Source organism: Odocoileus virginianus, chromosome 8, assembly GCF_023699985.2.
Source record: "Odocoileus virginianus isolate 20LAN1187 ecotype Illinois chromosome 8, Ovbor_1.2, whole genome shotgun sequence".
Taxonomy (NCBI): domain Eukaryota; kingdom Metazoa; phylum Chordata; class Mammalia; order Artiodactyla; family Cervidae; genus Odocoileus; species Odocoileus virginianus.
In genome coordinates this window covers 79,843,204-79,871,023 of record NC_069681.1, presented here as the reverse complement: position 1 = coordinate 79,871,023, position 27,820 = coordinate 79,843,204, and the positions used below count along the sequence as shown (strand labels likewise).

General features: G+C 31.8%; 1 protein-coding gene across 7 annotated transcripts in view; it reads right to left on the bottom strand.

The window, feature by feature from the left end:
• The window catches only part of NBEA (neurobeachin), a 642,892-nt gene that overhangs the window by 403,179 nt on the left and 211,893 nt on the right, over positions 1–27,820 (bottom strand). For 5 of the 7 annotated variants that reach the window (XM_070471793.1, XM_070471794.1, XM_070471796.1 and 2 more), the window contains exons 25-29: positions 19,382–19,562; positions 16,983–17,113; positions 13,157–13,264; positions 9,314–9,482; positions 7,783–7,878 (exon numbers count right to left, since the gene is read on the bottom strand). In XM_070471793.1, coding sequence (XP_070327894.1) covers positions 7,783–7,878; positions 9,314–9,482; positions 13,157–13,264; positions 16,983–17,113; positions 19,382–19,562 — 685 coding nt within the window. The remainder of the gene's footprint in view (positions 1–7,782; positions 7,879–9,313; positions 9,483–13,156; positions 13,265–16,982; positions 17,114–19,381; positions 19,563–27,820) is intronic. The other 2 variants (XM_070471798.1, XM_070471799.1) reach the window with 1 other exon arrangement.

Genomic DNA, 27,820 nt, shown 5'->3' with positions numbered 1-27,820 from the left:
CAGTTCAAAAGCATCAATTCTTCAGCACTCAGCTTTCTTTATGGTCCAACTCTCACATCCATACATGACTACTGGAAACCATAGCTTTGACTAGATGGACCCTTGTTAGCAAAGTAATGTCTCTGCTTTTTAATATGCTGTCTAGGTTGGTCATAGCTTTTCTTCCAAGTAGCAAGCATCATTTAATTTCATGGTTGCAGTCACCATCTGCAGTAATTTTGTAATCAAAATACAGGTAGCCTCTAAAAGCTAGGAAATAGAAGGAAACAGATTTTCCCTTAAAGCATTCCAAAGGAAAACAATCCTGAAAACACCTTGGTTTTAGTTCAGTAAGACCCAATTATTAAAAAGGTTATTAATGGTTCTCCTGGCAATCTTGATTCCAGCTTGCGCTTCATCCAGCCCAGCATGTCTTATGATGTATACTCTGCAAATAACAACTTTGATGTTCTCTTCCTGATTTGGAACCAGTCTGCTCTTCCATGTTCAGTTCTAACTATTGCTTCTTGACCTGCATACAGATTTCTCAGGAGGCAGGTAAAGTGGCTTGGTATTCCCATCTCTTGAAGAATTTCCTACAGTTTGTTGTAATCCACACAAAGGCTAAAGTCAAAGGCTTTAGCATAGTCGATGAAGCAGAAGTACCCATTTCTCTGGAACTCTCTTGCTTTTTCTATGATCCAATGGATGTTGGCAATTTGATCTCTGATTCCTCCACCTTTTCTAAATCCAGCTTGAACATCTTGAAGATCTCAGTTTAGGTACTGTTTGAAGCCTCACTTGGAGAATTTTGAGCATTACTTTGCTAGCGTGTGAGAGTGTGCAGATGTGCAGTAGTTTGAACATTCTTTGGCATTTCCTTTCTTTGGGATTGCAATGAAAACTGACCTTTTCCAGTGTTGTGGCTACTGCTGAGTTTTCCAAATTGGCTGGCATATTGAGTGTAGCACTTTCACAGCATCATCTTTAAGATTTGAAATAGCTCAGCTGGAATTCCATCACTTCCATTAGCTTTGTTCTTAGTGATGCTTCCTAAGGCCCACTTGATTTTGCACTCTAGGATATCTGGCTCTAGGTGAGTGATCATACCATCATGGTTATCTGGACCATTAAGACTTTTTTTGTATAGTTCTTCTGTGTATTCTTGCCCCTCATTTTAATATTTCTGCTTCTGTTAGGTCCATAGTGTTTCTGTCCTTTATTGTGCACATTGTTACATGAAATGTTCCCTTGGTATCTCTAATTATCTTGAAGAGATCTCTAATCTTTCCCATTCTATTGTTTTCCTCTATTTCTAAATTAAATTAGTTTCTTTTTTTCTATGGTCTCCTGAAAGCATTAGTCACTAAGTTGTGTCTGACTCTTTGTGGCCCCATGGACTGTAGAAGTTCAGGCTCCTATATCTATGGAATTCCTCAGGCATGAATACTGGAGTGGGTAGTCATTGCCTTCTCAAGTAGATCTTTCCAACCCAGGGATTGAACCCAGGTTTCCCGAATTGCAGGCAGATTTTTTAACATCTGATGTACCAAGGCTCATAGCACTGTAAAATTTTATTTTTCAGAATGCAACATAGCTTGCAATTATATTATTTATGTGGTTTCTAAAAGTCTATTTCTTTCACTAGAATGGTACCTACATAAAGATAAAAACTTAGTGCCCATTATTAGGTATCTCTAATACCTAGTATGTAACAGGAAACAGTTTATTTACCCAGCAAATACATACTGAATAAATCTTAAAGTAAACTGAAAGAAAGATTAAATTAGAAGACGAAAGAAAAAAAGAGGTGGCAGGCTTTTGTTGGCTTCCTTTACTAATACCAAAAGCAGACATTTATTTTAAAGAGTAGAAGTTTTAGAAAAATATTTGCTAGGAGTAACTGAAAAATCACATGATTTTTACCTCTAAATAATATAAAATATATAGTGTATCTGACATCAACATGTAATTAGAACTCGAATGTAACTATGTATTTAAAAATACAAGTTTTATTTCTAGGTATTAATTAAATAAAAACTGAGTGGTAAAAATATTTGTATATACACTGTTGGCATATACTTCATTGTTTCCTTTCCATACAATTCTAAGAGTAAAATTAGTAGGTTAAGGACTATGAATATTTTTATGCTATGCAAAATGCACATATTTGCATTCTCACCCTTGAAAATTTTACCCAATTTGAAAATTATGGTTGCAGTTTTACTTCAATATAAATGTATTGATTATTAGTAGACTTTTTACTTTGTTTGAATATTTTATTTTATATAAGAGTATAGCTGATTAACAATGCTGTAATGATTATTAGTAGATGTACCTAAATCTTCTTTATTTGTACTTACATTGCCTTTCTGTTGTTAACTGTTCAGTTTTCTTGTTTTATATTTTTTCATCACTATGATACATTCTTTTAATTGACCTGCAAGAGCTCTTTATTTACTAAGGCTTTTATTTGTTAACTTTTATCAATAAATATAAATTTTTTCCTGTTTGCATTTTTTCTGTTAATTTTGTTAATATTTTTAGAGATGCAGAGAGATAAAACTTTTTAGCCATATTTTTACAACTTCGTATTTTGATGTTATGATTTAAAACATCTTTTCTTATTTAAAATATTAATTTTAATTTTCTTGAATTATGTTGTTTCCTTTTTAGCTTTAAATTTTAATACATCCAGAATTTACTTAGCATGATATATGAAATAAGGATATAAATTAAATTTTTTTCAGTTGGCTACCTCATTTGCTAATCCTACCACTTGCCAAATAGTTCTCCTTAACTTTGGTTAGAAAAGTTATAGTTGTCATATATGAGATACTCATACAAATTCCAGCCTGTTTGTCAACTCTTTTTGCCATATGTCTATTCTTATACAAGTAGCACAATACCCTAATTATTAAAAAGAATTATAAGATAATTCTTTTCCCTGACAATAAATTATTAGAGGAAAACTATACAATGTATTTATGTTTAAGTTCACTTAAATATTAATATTTTTTTAAACCTAATGGGAAATAATTAACATAAAACTTCTTTCACAACTAGGACATGTCATTAATAAAAATTTATTTTCTGTTTTTAGTGTTTATTAATTAAATACATTTTATGTATACCATCAGTATTCAACTTTAAAAAGAACTGTTCAGCATTCTCACTGGCTTACACATTTACTTAATAAATATTTACTGTATTAATTTCCAAGCGTCATGCTAGGATTAGGGATTACCTTCTTTAAGCACACATTCTAATAGACAATTAAACAAATAAATAAACTGTATAAATTCAAGAAGGGAAATAAAGATGATGCTATGATAGAAAATAAGGTTATTGTAGGTGGAAGCTACTTTGCTATGGTAGGAGGTAAAGCTTCTGTGAGGAGGCGATGACCTTTAGCCAGACACCTGAAGAATGAGTACTCTCCAGTCATATGAAATACAGGGAAGAGAGCCAAAACCTAGGAACAACAAACAAAAAAGATCACGAGGCAGGAAAGTGCTTGGCATAATTAAAGAACTAAAAGTTAGTTTGATTGTGGCATGGTGAGCAAATGCAAGAACCACATAAAATGAAGTTAGGAACGTTGTGATATTTTACTCTAAACATTATGAGAAATGTTTTATGTTAAAAAGAGACATAACCTCATTTATATTTCAAAATGAACTTCAGCAAAACTATAAAAAAAAAGAACAAAGATTAAAAAGACAAGAGGTAGCCAGGACATGGAAGCAACCTAGATGCCCAACAGCAGATGAATGGATAAGGAAGCTGTGGTACATAAACACCATTGAATATTACTCAGCCATTAAAAAGAATTCATTTGAATCAGTTCTATTGAGATGGATGAAACTGGAGCCCATTATACAGAGTGAAGTAAGCCAGAAAGATAAAGACCAATACAGTATACTAACGCATATATATGGAATTTAAAAAGATGGTGACGATAACCCTATATGCAAAACAGGAAAAGAGACACAGATGTACAGAACAGACTTTTAGACTCAGTGGGAGAAGGCAAGGGTGGAATGTTCAGAGAGAACAGCATTGAAACAAGTATACTATCAATGGTGAAACAGATCACCAGCCCAGGTTGGATGCATGAGATAAGTGCTCAGGGCTGGTGCGCTGGGAAGACCCAAAGGGATGGGATGGAGAGGGAAGTGGGAGGGGGGATCAGAATGGGGAACACATGTAAATCCATGGCTGATTCATGTCAATGTATGGCAAAAACCACTGCAATATTGTAATTAGCCTCCAACTAATAAAAATAAATGGAAAAAAAAAAGACAAGAGGTAAAAAAAAACACTTAAGAGATGATTGTAGTAATCCAGGGAAGTCAGAACCAGAGTACTCTTGCCACAATTAAAACATTTTAACTTTGTTCACAAAACTATAGAAATTTATTAGAAATATTTAGAAAGAAAAATCATGACATTGGCTCTATTAGAAAATATTTATTATATGAATATATTATATTAAATATAAATTATATTTCATTACATTATTTTATTATTTTATATAATAGTGTTACTTAAGATTTTGTCATCAGTAACAAACTAGAGACAAGTCCAATGATGAGACTATACAATACTCAAAGAAGTATTGTATTCAAAGCTATGGCTTTGAACTGAAGAACTATCAAAGATGAAGAAGAGAGAGGCCAAAGAGCTAGTTCAGAATTTTCTAAAAGCCTTAATCATGAGGAGAAAAAAGGGAGTGAAATGTGAAGGAGCTGAAGAATAGTCCAGATCAGTCTTCTCAAAACAGAAAATAAAGCACCATAGCTTGTATTATTTGACTCCATAGACATAAATTTAAATTTTGATAAATATAATCAGAATGAAGGTAACAATGGCAAAAAAAATAAAAATTATCCATGTTGTTCACCGAGAGTGTGTGCATAGGTGATCAATCTAGACAAATGTCATTATACTTGTAACATTTTCAGTACACAAAATAAATAAACAAAAAGTTTTAAACAAAGAGTGATTCCCCCCAAAAAATGTCTCTAAAAACATTTTGAACAAATATTGGGAATATAAGTACTTAAAGTTTATAGTGTGATGGACATTTTGCTTGTGAACTTATCTAAGTAGAAATGGCAAATATTAGTACTCATGGGAATAACATATAACTTGCCTATTTTTGTTTTAATAACATGCAGAATAGAGAAAGCTATTTTATAGAGGTATGTTGACAGAATGAGAATTCCGAGAGCTCAGAACATGTATCTATTTTACAACTTTTATCCAAAATGAAGCTAGAAATACTGTATCTTCAAAATATATCCTCAATGTTTATCAACATTCAATTCCAATGATTTATATCATATAGTTATAATCAAGCATAAATATAGCTCAATTAAAGATTCCATTTTCATAAATTTCTTAATTATGAATCTTCTTTTAATGAAAAATACAAGACATTCTATCAAAAACATAAAATAATAGGAGATAACTTTTCAAGATGAGCAAAATTAAGATCACTCTTAAAGACTGAGATACTTTACTGGTAGTAACTATCAAATATAAAATAATGTTATTAAAATAATTATTATTAAACTATGGAAAATGTAGAAACTGCATACTACCAAAATTATAACTTTTATTTTTGTCCTTTAATCTATTCTGATACATGCTGCAATCTCTCCTGCTTCGAAGTACTGAGCTCATTTAACAAATATTATATGTCTGACAAAGAAGCCAGTTCTATTACATATTTACAACTGGAATGAAACTGTTTTCTTATCCTGCAAAAATACTATGAATTGACTTTGCATTTCCAACATCATCAATAGAACTTTTCTTCTTAATAACCACTGCATGACAGCATGCAGTAATAGTCATTTATGATCACCTTCCATATTATCACATAATAAAGAGAAGAGGAAATTCACCACATCAACCTTAAAGTAACCAAAATTTTAAAATACCCTTAAGACCTTTGTACATTTCAGCTAAAATTGTTTCATAGCAAACCTTTCTAGATAAAAAATGCACTGCATAGATATTCTGATGCAGGCTTCTGAATCTGGTTAGCTACTCCAGAGTTTATTCCAGTCACTGCAGTTAACATTTTAGAACAGACTTCTACACAAAACAAACTCCAGACAACAATCCAATCTAATCTAATCTAATCCTTCTTAGTTTATACAACTCAGAGTTAGATACTTTTTGTAAGTGCTAAAAGCTGAAAAGAATTTTTTCCTTTATATTATCATTGTGTTCAAATTTGCATTTATTAAAAAAAATCAGTGCATTCAAATTATAATAAACACTTTGCTGCTTTATTTGTTCTATGAGTTGGTCTTCCATATCATTAGCTGATGGATGAAGACACTGGTGATCATCTGGAGTTCAGGTACCTTCTCTAAAATTACTCCTGTTATTGGCAGAATTCAGTCTGTTGATGTTTGTAGGCTTAAGTCCCCCACTTTCTTGCTGACTGTTAGCCGAGAGGTACTCTCAGCTTCTACAAGGCAATCTCAGGTCTTTGCTGTATGGTCACTTCCATCTCAGCAACAAAGAACTTTCTTTATGTCATATCCCTTTCACACTGAGGTGCTCTCACATCCTGTTCTAAACAAGCCAGAGAAAACTCTCCACCTTTACAGGGCTAGTGTGATTAGTTTACTTGAGCCATCTGTATAATTACCTTTTCTTAAAAGCAACTGTGCTAACATATATTACATAACCTAGTCACAAGAATAAAACCCATCATATTCACTGTCCCAGGAAGTATGTAGCGTGTGCACACAGGAAAATCCTGGGTCAGGGGGTGGGGGCAGAGTTTGGCTCACCTTTGTTCTTCACAGAATAATCTCATGTTACTCTTAACCAGAGGCATCATTCTGGCTGTTTTATTTTTCATCTCTGAAACTTTCAATTGGTTCTTTAAAAATGCTTTCATTTTTCTCTGTATTAATTTTTTCCTTCATATTGAAAAACATCTTGGACATACTTACAATAGCTGTTTGAATGCCCTGATCTGACAACTCTGCAATATGTATGTACCCCTTCTGAATCTGCTTCGGTTGATTTTTCTGTTTCCAGCTTATGCATCACATTTTTTTCTTTGCACACTTAACAATTTTTATTGAATGCTTAATGTTGAATAATTGCATTGCTTGGAGAATTTTTTGTATTCCTTTGAAAAGGGTTGGAATTTTGTTCTGACAGAAAGTTAAATAATTATAGATCACTGTGATGCTTTCGAGGCTTGTTTAAAATCTTTTTACTTGTCATTCTATGGTAGCCTTCATTTTAGAGCTAATTTGGTCCCACTAACAAGGTGGGACTTTTCTGTGATCTCTTCTGCATGCCACCACCATGCATCTTATTATCCATATAATTAGGCAGCCTTAGTCTGAAGATGATACTTGAAGAAATACAATGGAATACAAATATAAAAACTATATTTTGCTCTCAATAAGTGAAAGTGAAGTTGCTCAGTCATGTCTGACTCTTTGCAACCCTGTGGACTGTGGCCTACCAGGCTCCTGCATCCATGGGATTCTACAGGCAAAAATACTGGAGTGGGTTGCCAATTCCTTCTCCAGGGGAATCTTCCCGACCTGGGGATCGAACCTGCACGGGATCGAATCTCCCACACTGCAAGCAGACGCTTTACCATAGCCAGGTACAAATACAATGTATTATATCTCCATGAAACCTGAGCCGTATGCTGAGGTGTTTATAAACAACTACATTAATGGATGGTTATTGTATAACAATTGATGAAATTTAAGAATACCCAAACAGGTCAGGAGATGAGGTCAATATTACCTTTGTAAAATGAGTGGGCAAAGCTCTGCTCAGGAATTAACTTGGCAAGGAATCCATGGTTCAAACTTGGATGAGGGATAGATGGTATGACCACAACTGTGGAGAAAATCATGGAATCAAATTTGAGCCAGCATGTAACAACCTGCAACATGGTCCACTGAAGATCCAAGACAATTCTATATCACTGCAACATGCAAACAGTACTAGCAATAAAGACCGTGTCTCTGGAGGAAGGAAAGAAGTTATGTATTAAGAGAAAGGAAATAACATACTTGTTAAGTAGAGTCATTTTAGCAACAAACACAGAGACATACAAATACACAAGAAAATCAGAACAGGAAGGTTCACTAAAATATTGCTTGCTTTATACATATATGACTGAATGCATTAAAAATGAAGAGACAGTTGATTAACATATAGAGTCTTTGTGTTTTAAATGGTTAAAAGAAAGAAACTGGAATGTTAGGATAACATTTGTCAAGTAAAAAGTTAAAAGTAAGATTATACTATAAAGAAATACCACATTTATGTACTCAAAATAAATATAGCATGCAACAAAAAAGAATTAAAGTTAAACATAATCTGTATTTCCATACAGAAACAAAAAGTAAATGAGATATGACATGATTATGGAAAACAAAATGCAGAGATTTGACCACTAATTTCTACTCGTTTTTTAAAATATTCAATTAATGTATATATCATATGCATTTATTCAGGAAAGATAATTTCTATTACAAACTAATCTAGTGGTACCTGAAAAAATCCCTGGGCTGCTAAGGCAACACTGCAAACAATAGAGAAACAACCCTGATGTAAACACCTGGCAGGAAATGCAATAGACTAAACCCATCCTGTGATATTAAAATATGAGTTGCCAAAAAATGTGTTTATCATTTCCAAGCAGAGTAAACAAAGCTGATAATACATGAACTCTTACAACATAAGCATCTTCTATAGATGAGGAAGACATGACCCAAACGGTTCACTGCTGTCTAGAAATTTTTTACTTTAGTTGATGTAACTTTGGTATAAAATTCAGAATGTATGCTTGTTTATTATAAATCTCTGGCTGAATATTTAGATACTGAAATAACTATACATATTGAAAGAAAGAAAGGGAGACGGAAAGAAAGAAAGATGCTACTGAACTTGGCTACAAAGATTTATAGTTTGGTTTACTGTTGATTTTGTACTACTCTATAAGGACCTCCTACTTTCATATGTTTATAAAGGTTAAAAATAATACAATTAAAATATATGAGTTATTTGTATATTAAGTAGCAGCATAGATGTTTTATGTTAATAAACAGAAAAACTTAACCCAAAACCCTGATAAAATGAGAATATAGCAAGTATCATTCTACATTTTTGTGTAATTAAGCAAGATTAAATTGCCATTTATATACTGCCTACTTATAAATACTTGAGATGATTATGAATAGAACCAGTTTAAATCTAGATGTAAAAATTAAATAAAAAGGAGATAAATGATGATGAAAATTCAAATAATTAGAAAAATATTAAGTACCTGTACTTGTTGGTGAATTTATTTCTTGTCTGATGTTTCTACCTGGTTGGCTTCCAGTTCTTGCAGTCTCTCGCTGGGGTTCTAAAATGTCACGATACTTGGAAACCATCAGAACCGAAATGAAGTAAACAACAGCTAGAGCTAAGAACTGTGCCTGCTTGCTATCATCCTGCGTAAAATGAAAAGGTAGTTTTGACACTCAGAAAATTTTAAGTATAAGTTCTCAGAGTATAAGAAACTATTCCTGTCTTATTTTCTTTATGGAGGAAAACATACAACATTTAACTTTTGCTAAAACTTGGTAAGCATATACTGTTAGCATTATCTAAGTATATATTTAAAAAAAAAAAACTCTAGAAACATACCATCTGATTTATAGGTTGAAATGTAAGTTAAAAAATGAAAATGTTAAAATTTCGCTGAATATGCCACAAAATTTATTATTTGTCCTCTTCACTAGTATCTATTACATCTATAACATCAGAGAATGTATATTTATAAGATATGCAGATAGCACAAGCTTGAAAAGAAAAATTTAATGTCTGGCTAAAAATGTCAAGAGTTTCAAATACTATAACTGAAAAATAATAACAGAATAAAGTTACTATTGGAATACAGATACAATTCTAACATATCACTACCTGAGCAGGAAATATGAGTAAAATAAGGGAGAGATAAAAATCAGGGAGCATAAAGCATGAATTTTATACAAGTTCAATATGGCAGCTTCAGAAAAAGCTAATGCAATGTTTGACACATGAACAGATAAAAATAAATAACAGCCCCACTATTCTGTACTGGAAAAATAACCTCATTTTTCCAGTGCAGAATTGGGAGCCAATATTTGAGGCTCCAAATTTCAAAAGCTCAATGACAAAATGAAGAAATTATTCCAGAGGATAGCAGTGAAGTGGTAAAAAATCTGAAAAAGATTGACCATGTTAGGATAAAGAGATAATAGTTATTCATTTCTTTGAAGCAGAACTGCATATAACATTGAAAGCTCTATTGGCCTAGGTAATTATCCTATAGGGATAAAAATGTTAAATGACCTCTAAAACTATTTTCAGATTAGATTATATTTAAGGAATCATAAATAGATGGTTATTAGGCCTTTTTTCTAAGTTAGGTAAAAGTGATGCTTCAAACCAAAACCTCAAGTAATTACCATGGCCCATAGATAAAACAGAAATAAGGAAAACAAACATGCATTAAAGTCTATTAATTCCATAAACAGTCACTTTACATTCATTACTTCATTTAAGCACTACGTGAACAAGACTCAAAATTTATGTGCATTTGTCAGAAAAAAAAAGCAAACAAGAAATATTTACGGATGATTTAATACTCTGAAATAGAATTAGTATAGGTAATGGAGAAAATGACCCAAATAGATTACATTTGTTCTGAAATATTGTGAATTTAGTGTTTCATACTCTGTGGGTAACAGACAGCTTTTAAATACATCACTTTTCCTTAAATACCTAAATTTTAAAATCTCATATGCTTCTGAACTTAAGGCAACCTAAAGTGACTTGAACAGTTCAACTGACTTTATCTACAACTGACTTTAAAATATAACAATTAAAAAATACTTCCAAATTTTGGAGATTATTTAAAAGAAAAAAAGTTCTCCTTGGAGTTTATGAAATATGGTGGTAAAAGGGAGAGAATGCTTTGGAATGGCCTAATTTGGGATTCTGACTCTTACCTCATCCTAGCTGTGTGATCTTAATACTTCTTAGTCTTAGCAGCTTTTTCTTAACCTTTTACTGAAAGTTGAGGGTAATATATATGTGTCTGATACACAGTGTAAATTGAATGAACAAAAGTTATGTTACCTCAATGATGTTTGGAAGGAACACCTGAACATTAATTCCCTTCCTTCAGGAAGAAAGCTAATAAGAACCATTGTAGGGTTATCCAATATACAATAGTTACAAAACATCCATAGATATTAGAAAAATTATACAATCCACCATAATAACCTGATACAGAACTTACTAACAATTTAAATGCAATGTCACACAACATAAATTTCTTCTATGTTAGGTCTGAGTGAATCTCTTGGAGATGAAAACATGATCCGTGTTTAAATCATCTATCATTTAAAAAAAATTCTTCCACAATACAGTCTTTTTTTCAGGATAAATAATTCCCATTTCTGAATGGTTAAACTGTTAGTATTTTTTTCTAAGTCCAGATTATGCAGATCCTTACATCAAGATTTTTACACTATTAATGCGTTTTATCTCCCATTTAAAAAATTACTTTACTTTTATTAATTATGAAAGCAATACAGATTCATTATAAAAAATTGAAAATTTAAAAAAGTACAAAATAAAAAGTGTTTACCTAGAGATAAAACTGGCAGCATTTGGGTGCCTTTTTTTAAATGAAGGTGAACATGTGCATGTACGTATACTTGACACACAAAAATGCAGTTATTTGTGTAGTCTAAGTACTTTTGTATAGTGCTTCTTTCCCTTACAATATATCATGAGTATTTTACATGTCACAAAGTTTCCTTCAAAAATATGATGTTAATAGCTACATAACTTCCTGCTAAATGAATATATTGTGATTTATTACACTCTGTGTTGGATATTTATGACGTTGCCAATTTTCCTGAGGACAGCTCTGATAAGCACATGATGAGTAGAACCAATGGGTCATAGGCATCAAATTTGTAAGAGCTTTAACACAATGTAAAAAGCTATTTAAAAAGTTTATCCAATTTCTACTCCTACCAGTGATAAATGATAGAGCACTTTCAATATACCTTTGTAATGACAGATACTATTATTTTAAATTTTTAGTTTTTGGTAAAAATATCTTACTCTGGTTTAATTTGTATTTCTTCAACTGCTAGTTACACTGACTTTTAAATCATATCTTTATCACCTTATTTTCATATTTCATAGCTACTGCCTATTTTTCTGTTGGTATGGTTGCAATTTTCTTAGTGATTTATAAGAACTGTTATACATTAAACAGAATGTGAATTTTTCTATTATATATTTCTACCATGTAGTATGTATTAAATATTTTAACCACTTTCTCAAGTACAAAGTACTCTATCCAAGTTATTATTAAATGCAAATTTAAAATATAAATGTCTATGTTTCATAAATCAACAATTAAAAAAAGAAAAATAGAATCCAAAATTGCTGATAAATAACAACTGTAATAAGAAGTACTACCAACATTGAGTCTGCTGTGAAATGCTATGGATGCTTCTACACAATTTGTGGAAGGGCCAATCTTATTTTTACTTACTTTGAATAATTGATCATATAATCAGAGGGGTCTATGAAATTGTATCCTTAAGCTATATTTTCAATACGCTTTAAAAAAAGCAATCTTTCTAACTCAAATTCCCATTGGTATCTCTATTTCTAAATGCAGATTCTTCTCTCAAAAGTAATTGTCCCTAAAAGTAATTCCCAAGAATATCTTTATGAAGTAATCTCTTTTACCAATAATACAAGGAACACTGATAATAAAAAAATATTCAGAACCTAGAAATGGAGCAAGGAATACTAAAAAACAGGAATTGTTATTTAAGATAAAATCAGCTATAACCTTCAAAGTTATCTCCATTCTTAGTATACATACAAATTAACTATAATTTTCACATCATTAAAAAGTAACATGAATAAGCTTTCAGAGAAAGCTAAGCTCAATCATTTTACAAACAGAAGCGCATTATAAACCTACAATCCCTGACACTAGGACACTGAGTTTTAAAATGCAAGTTTCCTATGAAATTTAAATTATTTTACACAAATTACAGTGAAAAGTGTTCTTTTTTTTCTGGGAAATCAAGCAGGCATAACTCACCACATCCCGAAAGACAACTGCACGTAGGCGATTGATATCAACATCCTGAAGAAGCCTATCGGGATCCTTAATTGGAGAAAGGTTACCTGGAACATTCTCTAGTGGAGTCTTAAAAAAGAGAGAGAGAATTGTGAAAAAATAGTATAATACAGAAATTTATATTAATTTCTATTAATAATACCTTCAATTTTGTAATTAAACTGGCCACACACTTTACCTTCTCTTATCACTGAACAATATTTATTGACAATAAGGTTATAAGTGGGCACTTCTGTTCTCTTCTACTTTTAACCATGGTTTCACTTACTAATGTTCTTGTTCTTCATCTGCATAGCTACTGCTATAGATAAAGAAAGGCTGGAGGACTGTGGCAGAAAAAAAGACTAAACTCTTACTCTGGGCTCAAATCTCTCCTGTGTGACCTCAAGCTTGTTACTAACTTTTTCTAAGCTTTACATTCCCTACCTCTAGTTAACAAGCCTCTTGAAGTAATCAGGTTCATTTATCTGTCATGTTTTCATAATATGTGAGATTATTATGTTACATTATTATATGAAATTTCATCTGTGAAAGCGTTCCGTGATCCACAAAAAGTCAGAAAAGGTAAGCAAAAAATGTTTTACTCAGGCCTTAATATTAAAGCTGAAAGACATTAAAGATCATTACCACTAAAATCCTTTTTATATCAGAAGACACAAAAATCCACTAATTTTAGGTAACATGTCACATAGCAAACTCGTAAGACAGCCAAGATCCCTGAAACTCAGCCAAGTACTTTTTCACTTACAAAACATAAGAATTGTGTGAATTAAATTAGATAATGTATGTAAAGTATTAAATACAACTCCTGCATATAAAAGTAACTCTATTTAATAATAAACAGGACTCCTTCTATTTTCTATAAACCTCAACTATACTATTCCACTCTTAAATTAAAATATTTGATTCTCTTGCAGCACACGAGTACAGTATTTGAAGGTTAATAGTTACTTTACTTCCATTACAATTCCAAAACTTACCAGCTCTATAAGCTTAGATGAGCTTAGCTTTAAATTTAAATAATAGGCTAATGATCTTTATCAAAGATGATTAAAGAAATAATATACTATTTACAATACAGCTGAAAAAATACATATATTTTAATTTACATACTACTTTACAGTTTACAAAGTACTTCTATGTCCATAATCTAATTAGACATGTGTTTTGTAGGAAAATCTTATTTAATACATCCTTTTTAGAAAATATAAAAAATGAGGCCCAAAGAAAATGTGTGGCTAACACAAGTCCACTCAGGCTCGTAACACATTGAAATTATTATAACTATGGTTTACTTACTCAAGTGCCACATTAAAAATGCATAGAAATGGGGAAACAACTCTCACAAACTTGGTTCACTGATTCTCTGTTTTGAAACATGTTTTCTTACCAAGTCAACTTTTCCTCTAATAGTTCTATATCCATAACTTATAATCTAATTTTCATTGCTAAGGTTCTTCCTAAAAGGACAGACTGGCTCAAATATCATGAATTTCCTGCTCATTGAGTTTTTCTGTCCATATTCTATCATCAGTGTACTATTAGGTTGGTATACAAGTAATTATGGTTCAGACCATGCATTTTAAATCATTATAACTAGGCTGAAACACATCTTTATTAATCAAAACAGGAACCATTACAATCAACGCATTTTGCCAGCAGGAAATAAAAATTTTGCTTATTCCTGTAGCATAAAAATCTATGCTTCAGGATTCAGTGAACTCTTGGAAAACTTTTCTGCTTCTTGCTGGTTGTGGAACCGTTTTTCCCTGCAAAAAGTTGTCAAGAGGCTTGAGGAAGTGGTAGTTGATTGGTGAGAATTCAGGTGAATAAGGTGGCTGAGGCAAAACTTTGAAGTTCAATCCATTCAACTTTTGAAGTGCTGGTTGTGCAATGTGTAGTCGGATGTTGTTGTGGAGAAAAACTGGGCATTTTTTGTTGACCAACACTGGCTGCAGGCGTTGCAGTTTTTGGTGCAGCTCATTGATTTGCTCAACAATTACTTTTGCACCAACCTAATACTTGGTTTGACAGGCCTGAAAAGCTCCTATTATATACTGAATTAACTACAGTCACCTTTAAGATCTAAGCACTCAAAAATACTAACTTATTTATTTCATGACACATATATTGATTGGTTAACTCCTAGAGAGAGGAAAGGAATTAGCATTAGTTAAATGCTCACTTCATTTCTCAAATTACTAAAAACTTTAACATATTACTGTTTTTTATTTAACTCATACAAACACCATATAAATTAAGATATATGTCCACTTTAAAAACTGGAAAACTGAGGAACACGAGAGTAAGAAATTTGTTTCATTTCACAAAACGAGTAAGTGGTAGAGGCAAGATACAAACTCAGAACTGTTTGATTCTAGAGTTTGTGCTCTTTTATAAAGTAATCACAGCGCTATACACAATCTGCAATTGAAAAGATGTAAAAGGCATGAACACACTCTCAAGTAACGTACAGTCTCCTGTGCCTACACAAATAACTAGAAGCAACACTGCTAATGTGTTTGCATTTAATTTTCTAAGCAATGGAGGGCTTTGTGGAGACTCATCAACAGTAAAATAATATATGGTTTAATTATTCTAGGAATGTGTCCCTAACAGTAGTGAAAAAGTACGAGGCTATAAAACAGATAAGCTAAATGTGTGGTTGTTCTGACTGAAAACTGCAAAAGTTTGAAGCGAAGAATTTTTTTTAATGAATTAAACTCTTACTTCATTCCTTCACTTATTGAACCTTCACTGGTCAGTGTCAAACATCTAATTACAAGCACCATGAGTGGTAAAGAGAGATACTGAGTTTTACAGAAATATCAAACAAAGGAACCTCCTTTAGACTGAGTTGGCAGTGAAGGTATTAGAAAACATTTTACTCAAAGTTGAACTTAAGCTAATGCCAAAGTGGAACATATTTACTGGGGTGAAAAATAAGGATGGGAACCTGAAGAAAAGCAAAGCCACGTAAAAGTTAAAAGGTTAAAAAAAATTCTTCTGATGAACTGTACGAAGTCTACATTGTGACTGAAATAAAATAGTAATACATAAATAAAATAGTAAAAGCAAGGGTAAGAGATTCCAAGCTGTAGCTGAAGTAAGCGACAAAAACATATAGGAACTAAAAATCGTTACTAAAACTTTGGAAGTGATGCAAATGGTCATATGTAAATATGAACATATGTTAAATAGAGCTAATTTAGAATGACAATCACTGCTGCATTCTGAAACACTGTATACCATACATGCTCATTTCATGGGCATTCAATAACTTTTGTTGAATGCCATGGGAATTCTATCCCCCAAAGCATAACCATTTACAAAGTACATTATTCATACACAGAACTTGGTGAAAATTTAACTACTGAGGTTAGTAATAGTTAAGAACTTTTCAGTGCTATGAACTGATATAACCTTTATAAGAATCCTATGAATTAGAAATTACTAGAATCTTCCTTTGAAAAATGAAATTGTTAGTCGCTCAGTTGTGTCCGACTCTTTGCAACTCAATGGACTGGAGCCCATCAGGCTCCTCTATCCATGGAATTCTCCATGCAAGAATACTGGAATGGATAGCCATTCCCTTCTCCAAGGGATCTTCCTGATCCAGAGACTGAACCAGGTCTGTGCACTGCAGGTCAATTCCTTAGCGTCTGAGCTACCAGGGAAGCCCAACAACTTGGAAGCAGAGAGGCCAGCACTGGAGACTCCTGTCACTTTGTGCTCAGAAACTTATAAAAAAGGTAAGTTATATTTAACTCAGAAAATGTTTAATTACCTTGGAAGCTGCTGTGGCAGTCACACCTTGGGCAGCTTCTTGAGGTTTACTGCTTCCAAGGGAAGATTTGTTCCCTCTGTCTCTCTGTCTCTGCCGACATTCTAGACAGTTTCTCACAGCAACACAGCAAACTATTTTAAAGAATGAAAGAATATTATTAATATAAATTGCTGACTCTGATGTTATTTTTAAAAGTTGCTTGGTTCTTTTTTTTCTTTCCCTCAACTTTCACCATCCCACTATTGTTCATAAAATCAACCAGATCAATAAATATTTTTAATTAGAAAATACAGTAATGAAAAGCATACAAAAAAATTCATGTAATTAAAAAAGTGAAAACAAATTACCATAAACTATCAACCAACTCAAGAAACAACACTACTATATTTGAGGCTCCCAATATATCCTTCCTTATTCTATCCCCTTCCATCCTTCAAAATTCTTAAATTTTTAATTAAAATTAATTAAAAATGTATTCATATTTGATTTTTTAAAATAATAATTATCTGCCCATAATTTGCCTATCTTAGTGACCATATAGAGCACGGCTCCCCATTTTAGGCAATAATAACGAGGTAAATCTGTACAGCCGCATCTCACAAGTCCCAATATCAACTTGTTTTCATGGTGGCAAAGTCACCTTCATCAACAAACATTCAATAATTATGTACTTGCTTTCTATTTACTTAATTATCATAAGAATCAGCAAAGCATAGTAATAAATAGTACAGATTTTGGAATCAGTCCCCATAAACCTGAATCTGGCTTTGCCACTTATGAGCTGTGTGATCTTGGGCCAGCTGCTTCAGCTACCTGTGCCTCAGTCTCCTCATGTGTAAAATGAGTACAAACACAGTGACTTCCTTAGAGGACTCCCCTGAGGATTAGCTGGATCGATATATGCAAAGTGCTTAGAAAGGTAAACAGTACATATTGATACCTCATATTGATACCTCATATTGTTTACCTCATTATTACTCAGTTGTAAAACTTCCCTGTGAATGATAAAAACCAAATCTGCTAAAAATTACCATTTAAAAAATGAAATCAGCAGTAAAACTTAGGAATATATTCAGAAATAAAAGTTCTAAATAACCAAATAAATGCAGTTTTTAAGATATTCAGGCATTAAAAAATATTTCTCTTTCTCACGAAGCTCAATCTGTCAGCTTATTATTAAATACCAATGGAAATGTCCATATGGCCCACAGTAAATAATCCTACACCTCTTGGCTGAAGTTATCCATGTGGTCAATCTCTTCCTAACAGGACGTGAAATGATTTGTCGCAGAAAATACAAAATGGCATTAAAAAGTAGATTTATCCCACCATTCTTAAATCAAGCTCTTATTTCTTTCTTGGATTAGAAACTTGTACCCTGAAACTATACATATGAAGATTTTTTACATAACCTTTTAAATAATGGGTGAAAATAATACATGTCAAGAACATCCTATCTAATGCCTTATTACTTTCTCATATCCTCCCTGTTCACACTCTAAGGCAAGTATGAAAACAGTAGCCATTTTTTGTCTGAAAACAGTAGTTGTCTGGTCCCCTGTATGACTAAACAGTAAAATTAAATTTTGCCTTTATAAAAGGTAAAAGATGTAAGAATGAATACTGCCTAAGGAACTGGTCAAATTTACTAAGAGTTTTCAGGGCTAAATTTTATTTGTAACACAAGATAGCAACAAAAAAATCGTAGCTATAGTAATATCTACTAGTATTAAATGTTCATTCTGAAAAACAGGGAGACTGGCATAGTCAATTTTATCCTTTAGCATTGTTTATAAAACTATGCTATGGGTTTTCTGACGTATTTGTAGGCCCAGGATAACTGGCCTATGTTTTCATGTACAGAAAAAGAAAAGAATTCATAAATGGATTTACATTAAAATCACTTCAATGAAAAATGCTACTATCCTACTGATTTTGAAAGAGCTCAAAATATATTCGACTTTATTTCAAATTTCGTTGCTGTTCAGTCTCTAAGTTGTGTCTGACTCTGCAACCCCATAGACTGCAGCACACCTGTCCTTCACTCTCTCCCAGTGTGCTCAAATTCACAGTTCATTAAGTCAGGATACTATCTAACCATCTCAATCCTCTGCCATCCCCTTCTCCTTTTGTCTTCAGTCTTTCCCAGCATCACGGTCTTTTCCAATGAGTCAGCTCTTCACATCAGGTGGCCAAAGTGTTAGAACTTCAGCTTCAAGTTAGAATCCATTAAAGATTTATTCCATGAAATCTCCAATGTGATGATACTATATTTTTTAATTTAGTAATTCTACATTACATAATCAAATTGTATCACTGATACTTTATGTATCACAGAATATAAAAAAATAGTGTGTAGGTAATTATTTAACATGCACCATTATTCTTAACAGACTTACCTAGCCTTAGGCACTGTCGCATTAAACCTCCAGAAGACATGTTTTTTTCAGCTTCAATCTCACTAAAATTTAGAGAGCTGGCAAATACAAGTACATCAACCATAGCCATCAATCGGCTGAGGAAAGTTACTGCTGTTTCAGCTGACATGCCTTGTGTCACTTCAATATTTTCCAATTCCGTCTTTAAGAAAGTAGATTTACATCTTGTTTAAAATTTGGAGATATAATACATGCACATACATACTGCAGCTTAACAGTAGTTTAGTATATTTAGTATATTTTGTAAACAAAATAAGCTATAAATCATAAAGTAATTCCATGTAGTATAAGAGCTGATTATCAAGCTTATTAGCTTAGCTATGAATTATCTTCAAATAAAGAAAAAATTGATTTTTAAAATCAATGTTAGATTTAAATATCATTACTTGGAAAAACCACATTCCAAACTTAAGATTTCATAAAGACACTTAGAAATAATCAATGTAAATATTTATACTAGTTTTGTTCTATTTTAAATTTGTTAACAAAGACATGCAACTCATATTTCTCCTAAAATCCTCATTCTTATTTATAAAAATATGCTAATTTTTCTTTCTTATGAATGTATGATAATAGGAAAGGTATATGGCACTTTCATTTGATATCAAAGGGAGACAACTGTCAACTGTCCAATTAGAATATATGACAATTTCTAATCCATTTCAGAATAAATGAATAAGAAACCACTAGGTACCTTGTATGAGTAACAAAAATCTAGGGTAAAAATACTCAAGATCATTAATTCCTCTACCACTATTAATCAGTGACACTAGCAATAAGAATAATCAGTAGCATTTTAGATTGGCAAAGCTGTACTTTCACTAAAATACTGTCTATGCTAAAATATAATTTTCTGCTTTGAAAGGAAATGGTACAAAGTATTCTGTTTTGTAAGATATGTAACTTTGCATCTTATAAGCAATAGCAACATTTATTCTTTTATTTTTCACTGTATGTTGTATAAGATTTTAATTGTTTTGGTTCATTATGCTGCTACTGCTGCTAAGTCACTTTAGTTGTGTCCGACTCTGTGTGACCCCAGAGACGGCAGCCCACCCGGCTCCCCTGTCCCTGGGATTCTCCAGGCAAGAACACTGGAGTGGGTTGCCATTTGCTCCTCCAATGCATGAAAGTGAAAAGTGAAAGTGAAGTCACTCAGTCGTGTCAGACTCTTAGCGACCCCAGACTGCAGCCTACCAGGCTTCTACATCCATGGGATTTTCCAGGCAAGAGTACTAGAGTGAGTTGCCATTGCCTTTTCCTGGTTCATGATGACTAGGCCTCATTTTCTCAGTGCCTCAAAAACAGAGAAAAGGAATACTTTATAAATAAAAAAATACTACTGTTTAAATCATCTGAAAATGGGCAAGCTAGCCATACTGATTAACTTTACTTTTTCACCAAATGACAAATTCAACTACAAAGTAAGCATGTATTATAGGTATCGGCTCCATTTAATGCTCCATTTGACATAACTCACACCCATCATTCTACATAGACAAATACCCACTCACATTAACAGGGAAATGTCAGCAGGAAACACATTAAAAAACAACCTCTTCAACACTTCTTGTTTAAAACATGGGTAAGACAAATGATAGTTGACTAGAGCAAGCACTTATATAACTAAATGATTATAAATGGAGTATAAAAAGGAACAACCTTTATCCCTTCCATCTAACATCAAAATATTGTTAAAACATTCCCTCTAAGAGGAGCTTGGAAATAGACATTTTTTTTTTAACTGTTGATTTATAACATTATGCCAATTGAGCTTCTATGGCCTAAAGAAATTAATTTCATTACTAGGATGCTTTTAAAAATAAAGATTCATTATTTGCTAGCACTTCACTGATATACAGCATCATTTCATAGCATGAATTAAAAATCTGTTATAATAGAATAAAGGCAAAAAATGATTTTATATAAAACTTCCTTTTAAAATCTCAGTTATCAACATAAGTGTTTTACAATGGAATGGAAGATCTGGTCATTGCTTAGGCCTATTAAGCATTCTGAAAACTTTCAAAATATTAGAATTTTAGGGTATCTATACATGGATTCTCAAAGAAATTCATCATTTTGAATTAGGAAAATTATGGAAATCTAACTCATTTTATTAATTAATGATTTTATTTTGAAGTCTTTTGGGGTCTATAAAGTGCAAACATCAAAATATTCAATTTTAAATTAATAAATTATATAGAGACATTATAAACAGCATTATTAATCATCCATGAAATTTGCCAAACTGCTATTTTTAACTAAACAAAATAAAATTTTAAAATTGTAAGTATTCTGAACACAACTAATAACCTAAAAGGAAGTTCCCATTAATTCTAATTAAAAGCAATTTATAAATATGATGAAATGTTATATAAACATCATAATATAGGTCTAAAAGTATAGAACATCCACATATGATTATTATTAAATCTTAATATATATTCTATCCAATTTTCTTTCAGTGGCACCAGTTAAAATCTAGAGGTACATATGACTGAAATATTATTGTTTTCATTATATTATGACAGTTTAGTCTGAAGATTAGTGTAAATAATAAAACAGTAATTCATCAATGCATTGAGAAAATAACCCTCCAGTGAATCTTTCAAATATACCAAAAATATGCCTAATGTTAAAGATGGTATGGAAACTCAAAATATAACCAAGTTAAAAACTTCATAAATAAGCAAAAATAAAATTTAAAACTGAAAACCTGAAAAATTACTAAAGTAATACTAACCTTAGAACCCTGGACATGCATTAGACAAAACAGACAACAGACCAAAAAAGTACAAGAAAAGAAAATCATTAAAATTAAATGAAAATACAATGTAAAATTGAAACACAAAATAATATATTAAAAATTATATCTGATTATTTTATTAAAAGCAAAAATACTCAGAAGAGATATTCATTTTATAAATTACATATGATTAAGATTAAATATCAAATAGACTTCTATTTATTTTTTTCCATTCAAGTAACTTTCCAAATAATACATATGTAAATAAAATTCATATATTATAAATATGCAAATTCTATTTTACAAAATAAATATCTTTTCCTAAAAAATGACCAAGGAAACATTTTAATCAACAAACTGACATAATGTCTCTGTAAAAGTCCTAACTTACTATCAGTTTAAGCAGAAATGACAGAAAAATAAACTATACCAACACCTTCTAAAATTTTCATTTTAGAAAATGCTATTTTGTTTCCTAAAATATTTGGAGCCCTTCTTAAAGAACAAAATCTCCAGGAATCAGTAAGACAATAAAATATTTGAGTGATTCTAACTTAAAAACCACTCTCCTTTGCTAGAAAAGAACTTACTGATACACTAAACAATACTGCATGTGAACTAAGATAATCACAGAGACTTTGTACCACATTTCAGAGTATTACTAAGAATTATATTTTAAAAACTAGATACAAATAAGTTTCATGATAAAGTCAAAACTGTTCTTAATCTTTGACTTCTGACATTATATTTCTAAACACTATTTTCAAAGAGTGAGTGCTGTGCTGTGCTTAGTCACTCAGTTGTGTCCAACTCTTTGCGATCACATGGACTGTAGCCAACCTGGCTACTCTGTCCATGGGATTCTACAGGCAAGAACACTGGAATGGGTAGCTATTCCTTTCTCCAGGGAATCTTCCTGACTCTGGGATCGACCCAGGTCTCTTTCGCTGCAGGTGGATTCTTTGCTGTCTGAGTACAGGAGAACATTTAAAAGCATTCTGAGAATATGGAAGTACAGCAAGTGTTATGAGATAAACAAAACAAATAAAAAAATTATTAGTGGTTTTTCCAAATTTATTAGCTACATTTTCTAATAATGGTAAGAAAAGGTAAAACTAAAACTAAGTCCTTATCTTTATTTTTTGCCAGAAATTGTTGCTCTTCATTCTTATGATTATAAAACTACTAGAAAAGGCAGACATATCAGTCTTTATTATTTTTCTGTAACAGAGAATGAAACTGAGTGAAATTCTAAACATCCAGTATTCTGGATTTTTGACCAAAATGGTTGACCACAACCTGAAGTGATTATGCAATTTGTAGCTGATTTACGCTCTTTGTTTATCTTCATTTTTTCCCTCCAATTCCTTGCGTTCATTCATGACCAACTTGGAACAAAGTGTAGAAAATAAATGAGAGGAGTCAACTGACTAGTGATGGAAACATTAACTTCAAAATCTCAAGAACAGTAACAAAATACTGTATGCTAAGTTGCTTCAGTTGTGTCCAACTCTTTGCAACCCTATGGACTGTAGCCCGCCAGGCTCCTCTGTCCTTGGGATGAACTCTCCAGGCAAGAATACTGGAGTGGGTTGCTATTTCCTCCTCCAGTGGATCTTCCCAACCCAGGGATTGAACCTGCATCCCTTATGTCTCCTGCATTGGCTAGCAGGTTCTTTGTCACTAGCGCCACCTGAGAAGCCCAAATAAAAATAATGCTCCTTCCCAAAACCAGACTAGTCAAGCTACATACTAAGAATTTAAAATTTTTTAGCTGACTATTTAAGTTCAACTACTGTTCTAATTTGAAGACTTGCAACTATTTTTGTAACTTATTTTCTATGCTACATAACATTTTACATAATCTAGATAAAACTGAAACTCCAATATTCTTCAATTTCAAGGTGCCAGTATAACACAAATAATGTATATCTGTACTCTTTTTTTTCCTTAAAGTTTCCACTGAAGTATTTCTTTAGAAGTAAGATTAAGCAGCTGCAATTTTTCCATGTGATGACACTACAACAGCAATATACAAATGCTATCCTTAGTATGAGTTATGGTATTCATATAAGGTCCCAGGGCAGAAAATAGACCACCTCTATACCAATGCCATGGAGACAGACAAAAAGATTACACCATTTTACTTTTTGCCATCAAAGTGGATCACCCATAATAACTGACATGGCTCAAATATCCTATTTTAAACTTCAGAATTCTACATTTGGCAGGCTTGTTTTGTAAACGGGGAGATCATTCTATCATGATACAATTCTGAATAAAAAGCTCCAAAAGGAAGTAAAAGGGAAACATTCGGGAAGAGCCTTCTCCATCTAGAGACATTACCTAACTTAAGTGTCACAAGTTCCTGTGGGGTAAGTAAAATTAGCACTGTTAAAATGAAGAAATTAAAGTTGACATCATATCTAGTAAGTGGTAGAACCCAGGTTAAAATACAGATTTATCTTATGCTAAAATGCAAATGCCTTCAGTTAAATCCTAACTGAAAAGAAAATCATGTCTGAATCTCATTGATTACTGGAAAACAAGCTTGTTTTTGATGAAAAGGAGTAAATTATTTGAGATACACACTAATAGAGAAACAGAAAAGCTATCTTCCTGGGTTGAGCTTTTAATAGTGATTTATAAAGAATACTTAGCATTCTACTTACCCACTCAAAATTGCATACAATTTCAACATTAGATGTGTCAAATGCTAAAAAAATTTAGTTGGTTGCAAGTGAAAAAGTTACATATCTTCTACTAAAACATAATGATCACAATATTCAGTGAATTTGTTGAAATTAACTTTGATAAATGCTCATTAAGTCAAATGCAAGCTCTTATTTAATAGGAAACCTGGATTTATCTTACACCCTAACTACTAAATTTTAATGAATTTTTAATTTAATGCTTTACACTGAGACATTATACTATGGTGTTTGTATTTTAGGTCAAAATGGTGCTGTAAGTCAGTGGTCAGTAACCTAGGACCCACAAATCAAATATAAAGTTTTACTGAAACACATTCACATATACTCCTCTGTGTTATAACGTATGTCTGCTTTTGCAAACAACAGCAGATTTAAGTAGTCAGACAGATATTAAACAGCCCTCAAAACCAAAAATATTTATTATATTTATCAACCACTGCATACCAACATTACTCATACTTATTCCTTAGATACATATCTGTATATAATGTATGAGTATTTTTAAAAACTCCACAAACCTGAACAATATTACAGATCACTCAAACATTAGTTTCAAATGTCTCTATCTCTCTTGATATATCTAGGATTGAAATTCTAAGCCATCCATGAAAACGCTTCCCCGCTTTGGTAACCTGCATATTGCCAGTGTTTCCTTTTTGACTTATTCCATCCAGAATTCTCTTTCAGCTTTTTATATTAATATTTTAAATCTAATTTAAAGAAAGTTAACACAACATTGTAAATCAACTACACTCCAAAAAAAATTTCTTTAAAAATCTAAGTTAAAAAGCTCCATGTCTTTAGTTTCAATTTCTTCCTTTATTCAACCTCTTCCTTGCTCACTTTTTCCCACTATTAAATTAAAATTTTAGCAAGAGAATTAGGCAATCAAGGAACAGAAAACATTACTTGAAATTGGCACCAACCATGTTTTCTCCCAGTAGGAAGTGGGAGAAAAGGTTCTTGATATTTCTTTTAAGGAAGCAATTCATTCAAAGAATATAAAACTAGCTATGGTGTAGAAGCAGGCACAGGTGCAATCAGTTAATCAGTCAAAATAGCAGAAATACTGAGACAGAGACAATGAAGAAAAGTTTCTACAATTGAATGAATTCCAAAGTCTATTGAAAACAGTCTGAAGAAATAAATACTGCAGTTTTAACTTCTGAATATGGTAGTTAAAACTGCACAGGTAATAATTCTGGAAGTCAAAATATCAGTATCTTTATCATACATTCATTATAAAATTAAAAAAATGAGCAAATCTGGGTAGTATATTATTTAATTCATAATGTTTATTAACACTTTATTCATTATTTTCTCTATCTTGATGGAGATCTTCTAGTTTAGAAAGCTCATAAATATTTCAAATCTATAAAACTTTTCTTATCTACTGCTAATTTTATATAAAAACCACTTCTGTTCTTCAGAAGATTTTAAAACAATATTATACTTTAAAGTAAATTTCAATATAACTTTTTAAAATTTCCTGATAACAATGATAATACTAAACATAAAAAAAGTATATGATGGAGAAAAACCCCAGGATGAAACATTAAGTCAATCTTCAATGGATAGAAGAAACAAAAACCTCTTCCTGTCTCAATATTAAAATATATTCTTAACATCACATGCAAGCCTCAATTTACCAGAATTTGTTATAAGTTACAAGAGGAAATCAGAGATTAAAGAGAGGGATGGTATGTTACAGGATACCTGCACCCTTCACACACCATCAGCTATTTTTGTTCCTGATTCTGTTTCCTTAGCCAATGGTTAATTTCATGAAGGCCCTAATTAGGACCTGATCTGCTGCACTCCCTTCTGAACTAGCCTTGCCTTTGGAGACTCTTGAATAAATTTATGGATGAAAGAGAAGTATATGTGTGAGGCAGAAGTGTGCTGAGGCTGTATACACTCTTTTGCTGCTAATATTTAAGTTTCAGGGCTGCTTCAGGGATGATGACAAAGGGAGAGTGAGAAAAAGAGTCAGCTAGAAAAAGCTTGTTAATGATGAAATAAAACCAGAGATCAGTTTGGAAACACTGCCTCAACAAGTAAAAGCATCCTAATAAAATGGCAAGCTTTTTTCTGGAAAAGTGATCTATTTCGGGCTTACGGATGAGTTTCCAATATGGTAGCCAGAACACAGTTATTAATATGAGAAGCATATTCTCGCCCATCTGAGCAATTAGCTATGGAGCTTGTTTTTCAAAATGTGAATCAAAGATATATTTTTATTTTTTTTCAAAGATGTATTTTTAAATGACAACTAAAACACTGAGTTATTTATGTACTATATGTTAAATGGCATATAAATAACATTGAATGTCTTTCAACTTATGTTAATAGATTTTGATGTCTTACAAAGAGTAAGTCTGTATTTTTAAAATATAAATCCTGAACCACAAAATCATGTCAGATAAAAATTCTAAAAGATGTCATATGACTAACATAAAGTTCTTTGAGATTTTTAAGAAGTACCAAATTTTTCAAGTACAGAAAATGTTATGACATTTATAGTTTTTCTATTTGAGGTACCTAAATTTTAAGTAAGAAACACCCTAAGAATTCATCTGATTCTCTTTTTGAAGCAAATTACTGGCTTCAAGATTAAATCTCAGAGAACAGAAATATAAAACTACTATATATAGCTTAAAATAATACTAAGCTTAAAATAATATTTCAAGCTAATCATATGAGACTAAATATCTAAAGATGACTTTTCCCTAATTTAGATTCATGACTCTGTTATATGCTAAATACGTACTTGCATTCCAAAATTCAAGATATACAGAACAAGAATTTTAAGTTTATTTTAATGTAGATTTGAACAGATAAACAATATAGAGAAAATAAAGTTAAACCATTTATGGTTATAGCTCTTCCTAAGGTATATTCATCAAAATTATCAGAGAAATATTTTCATAAATACAC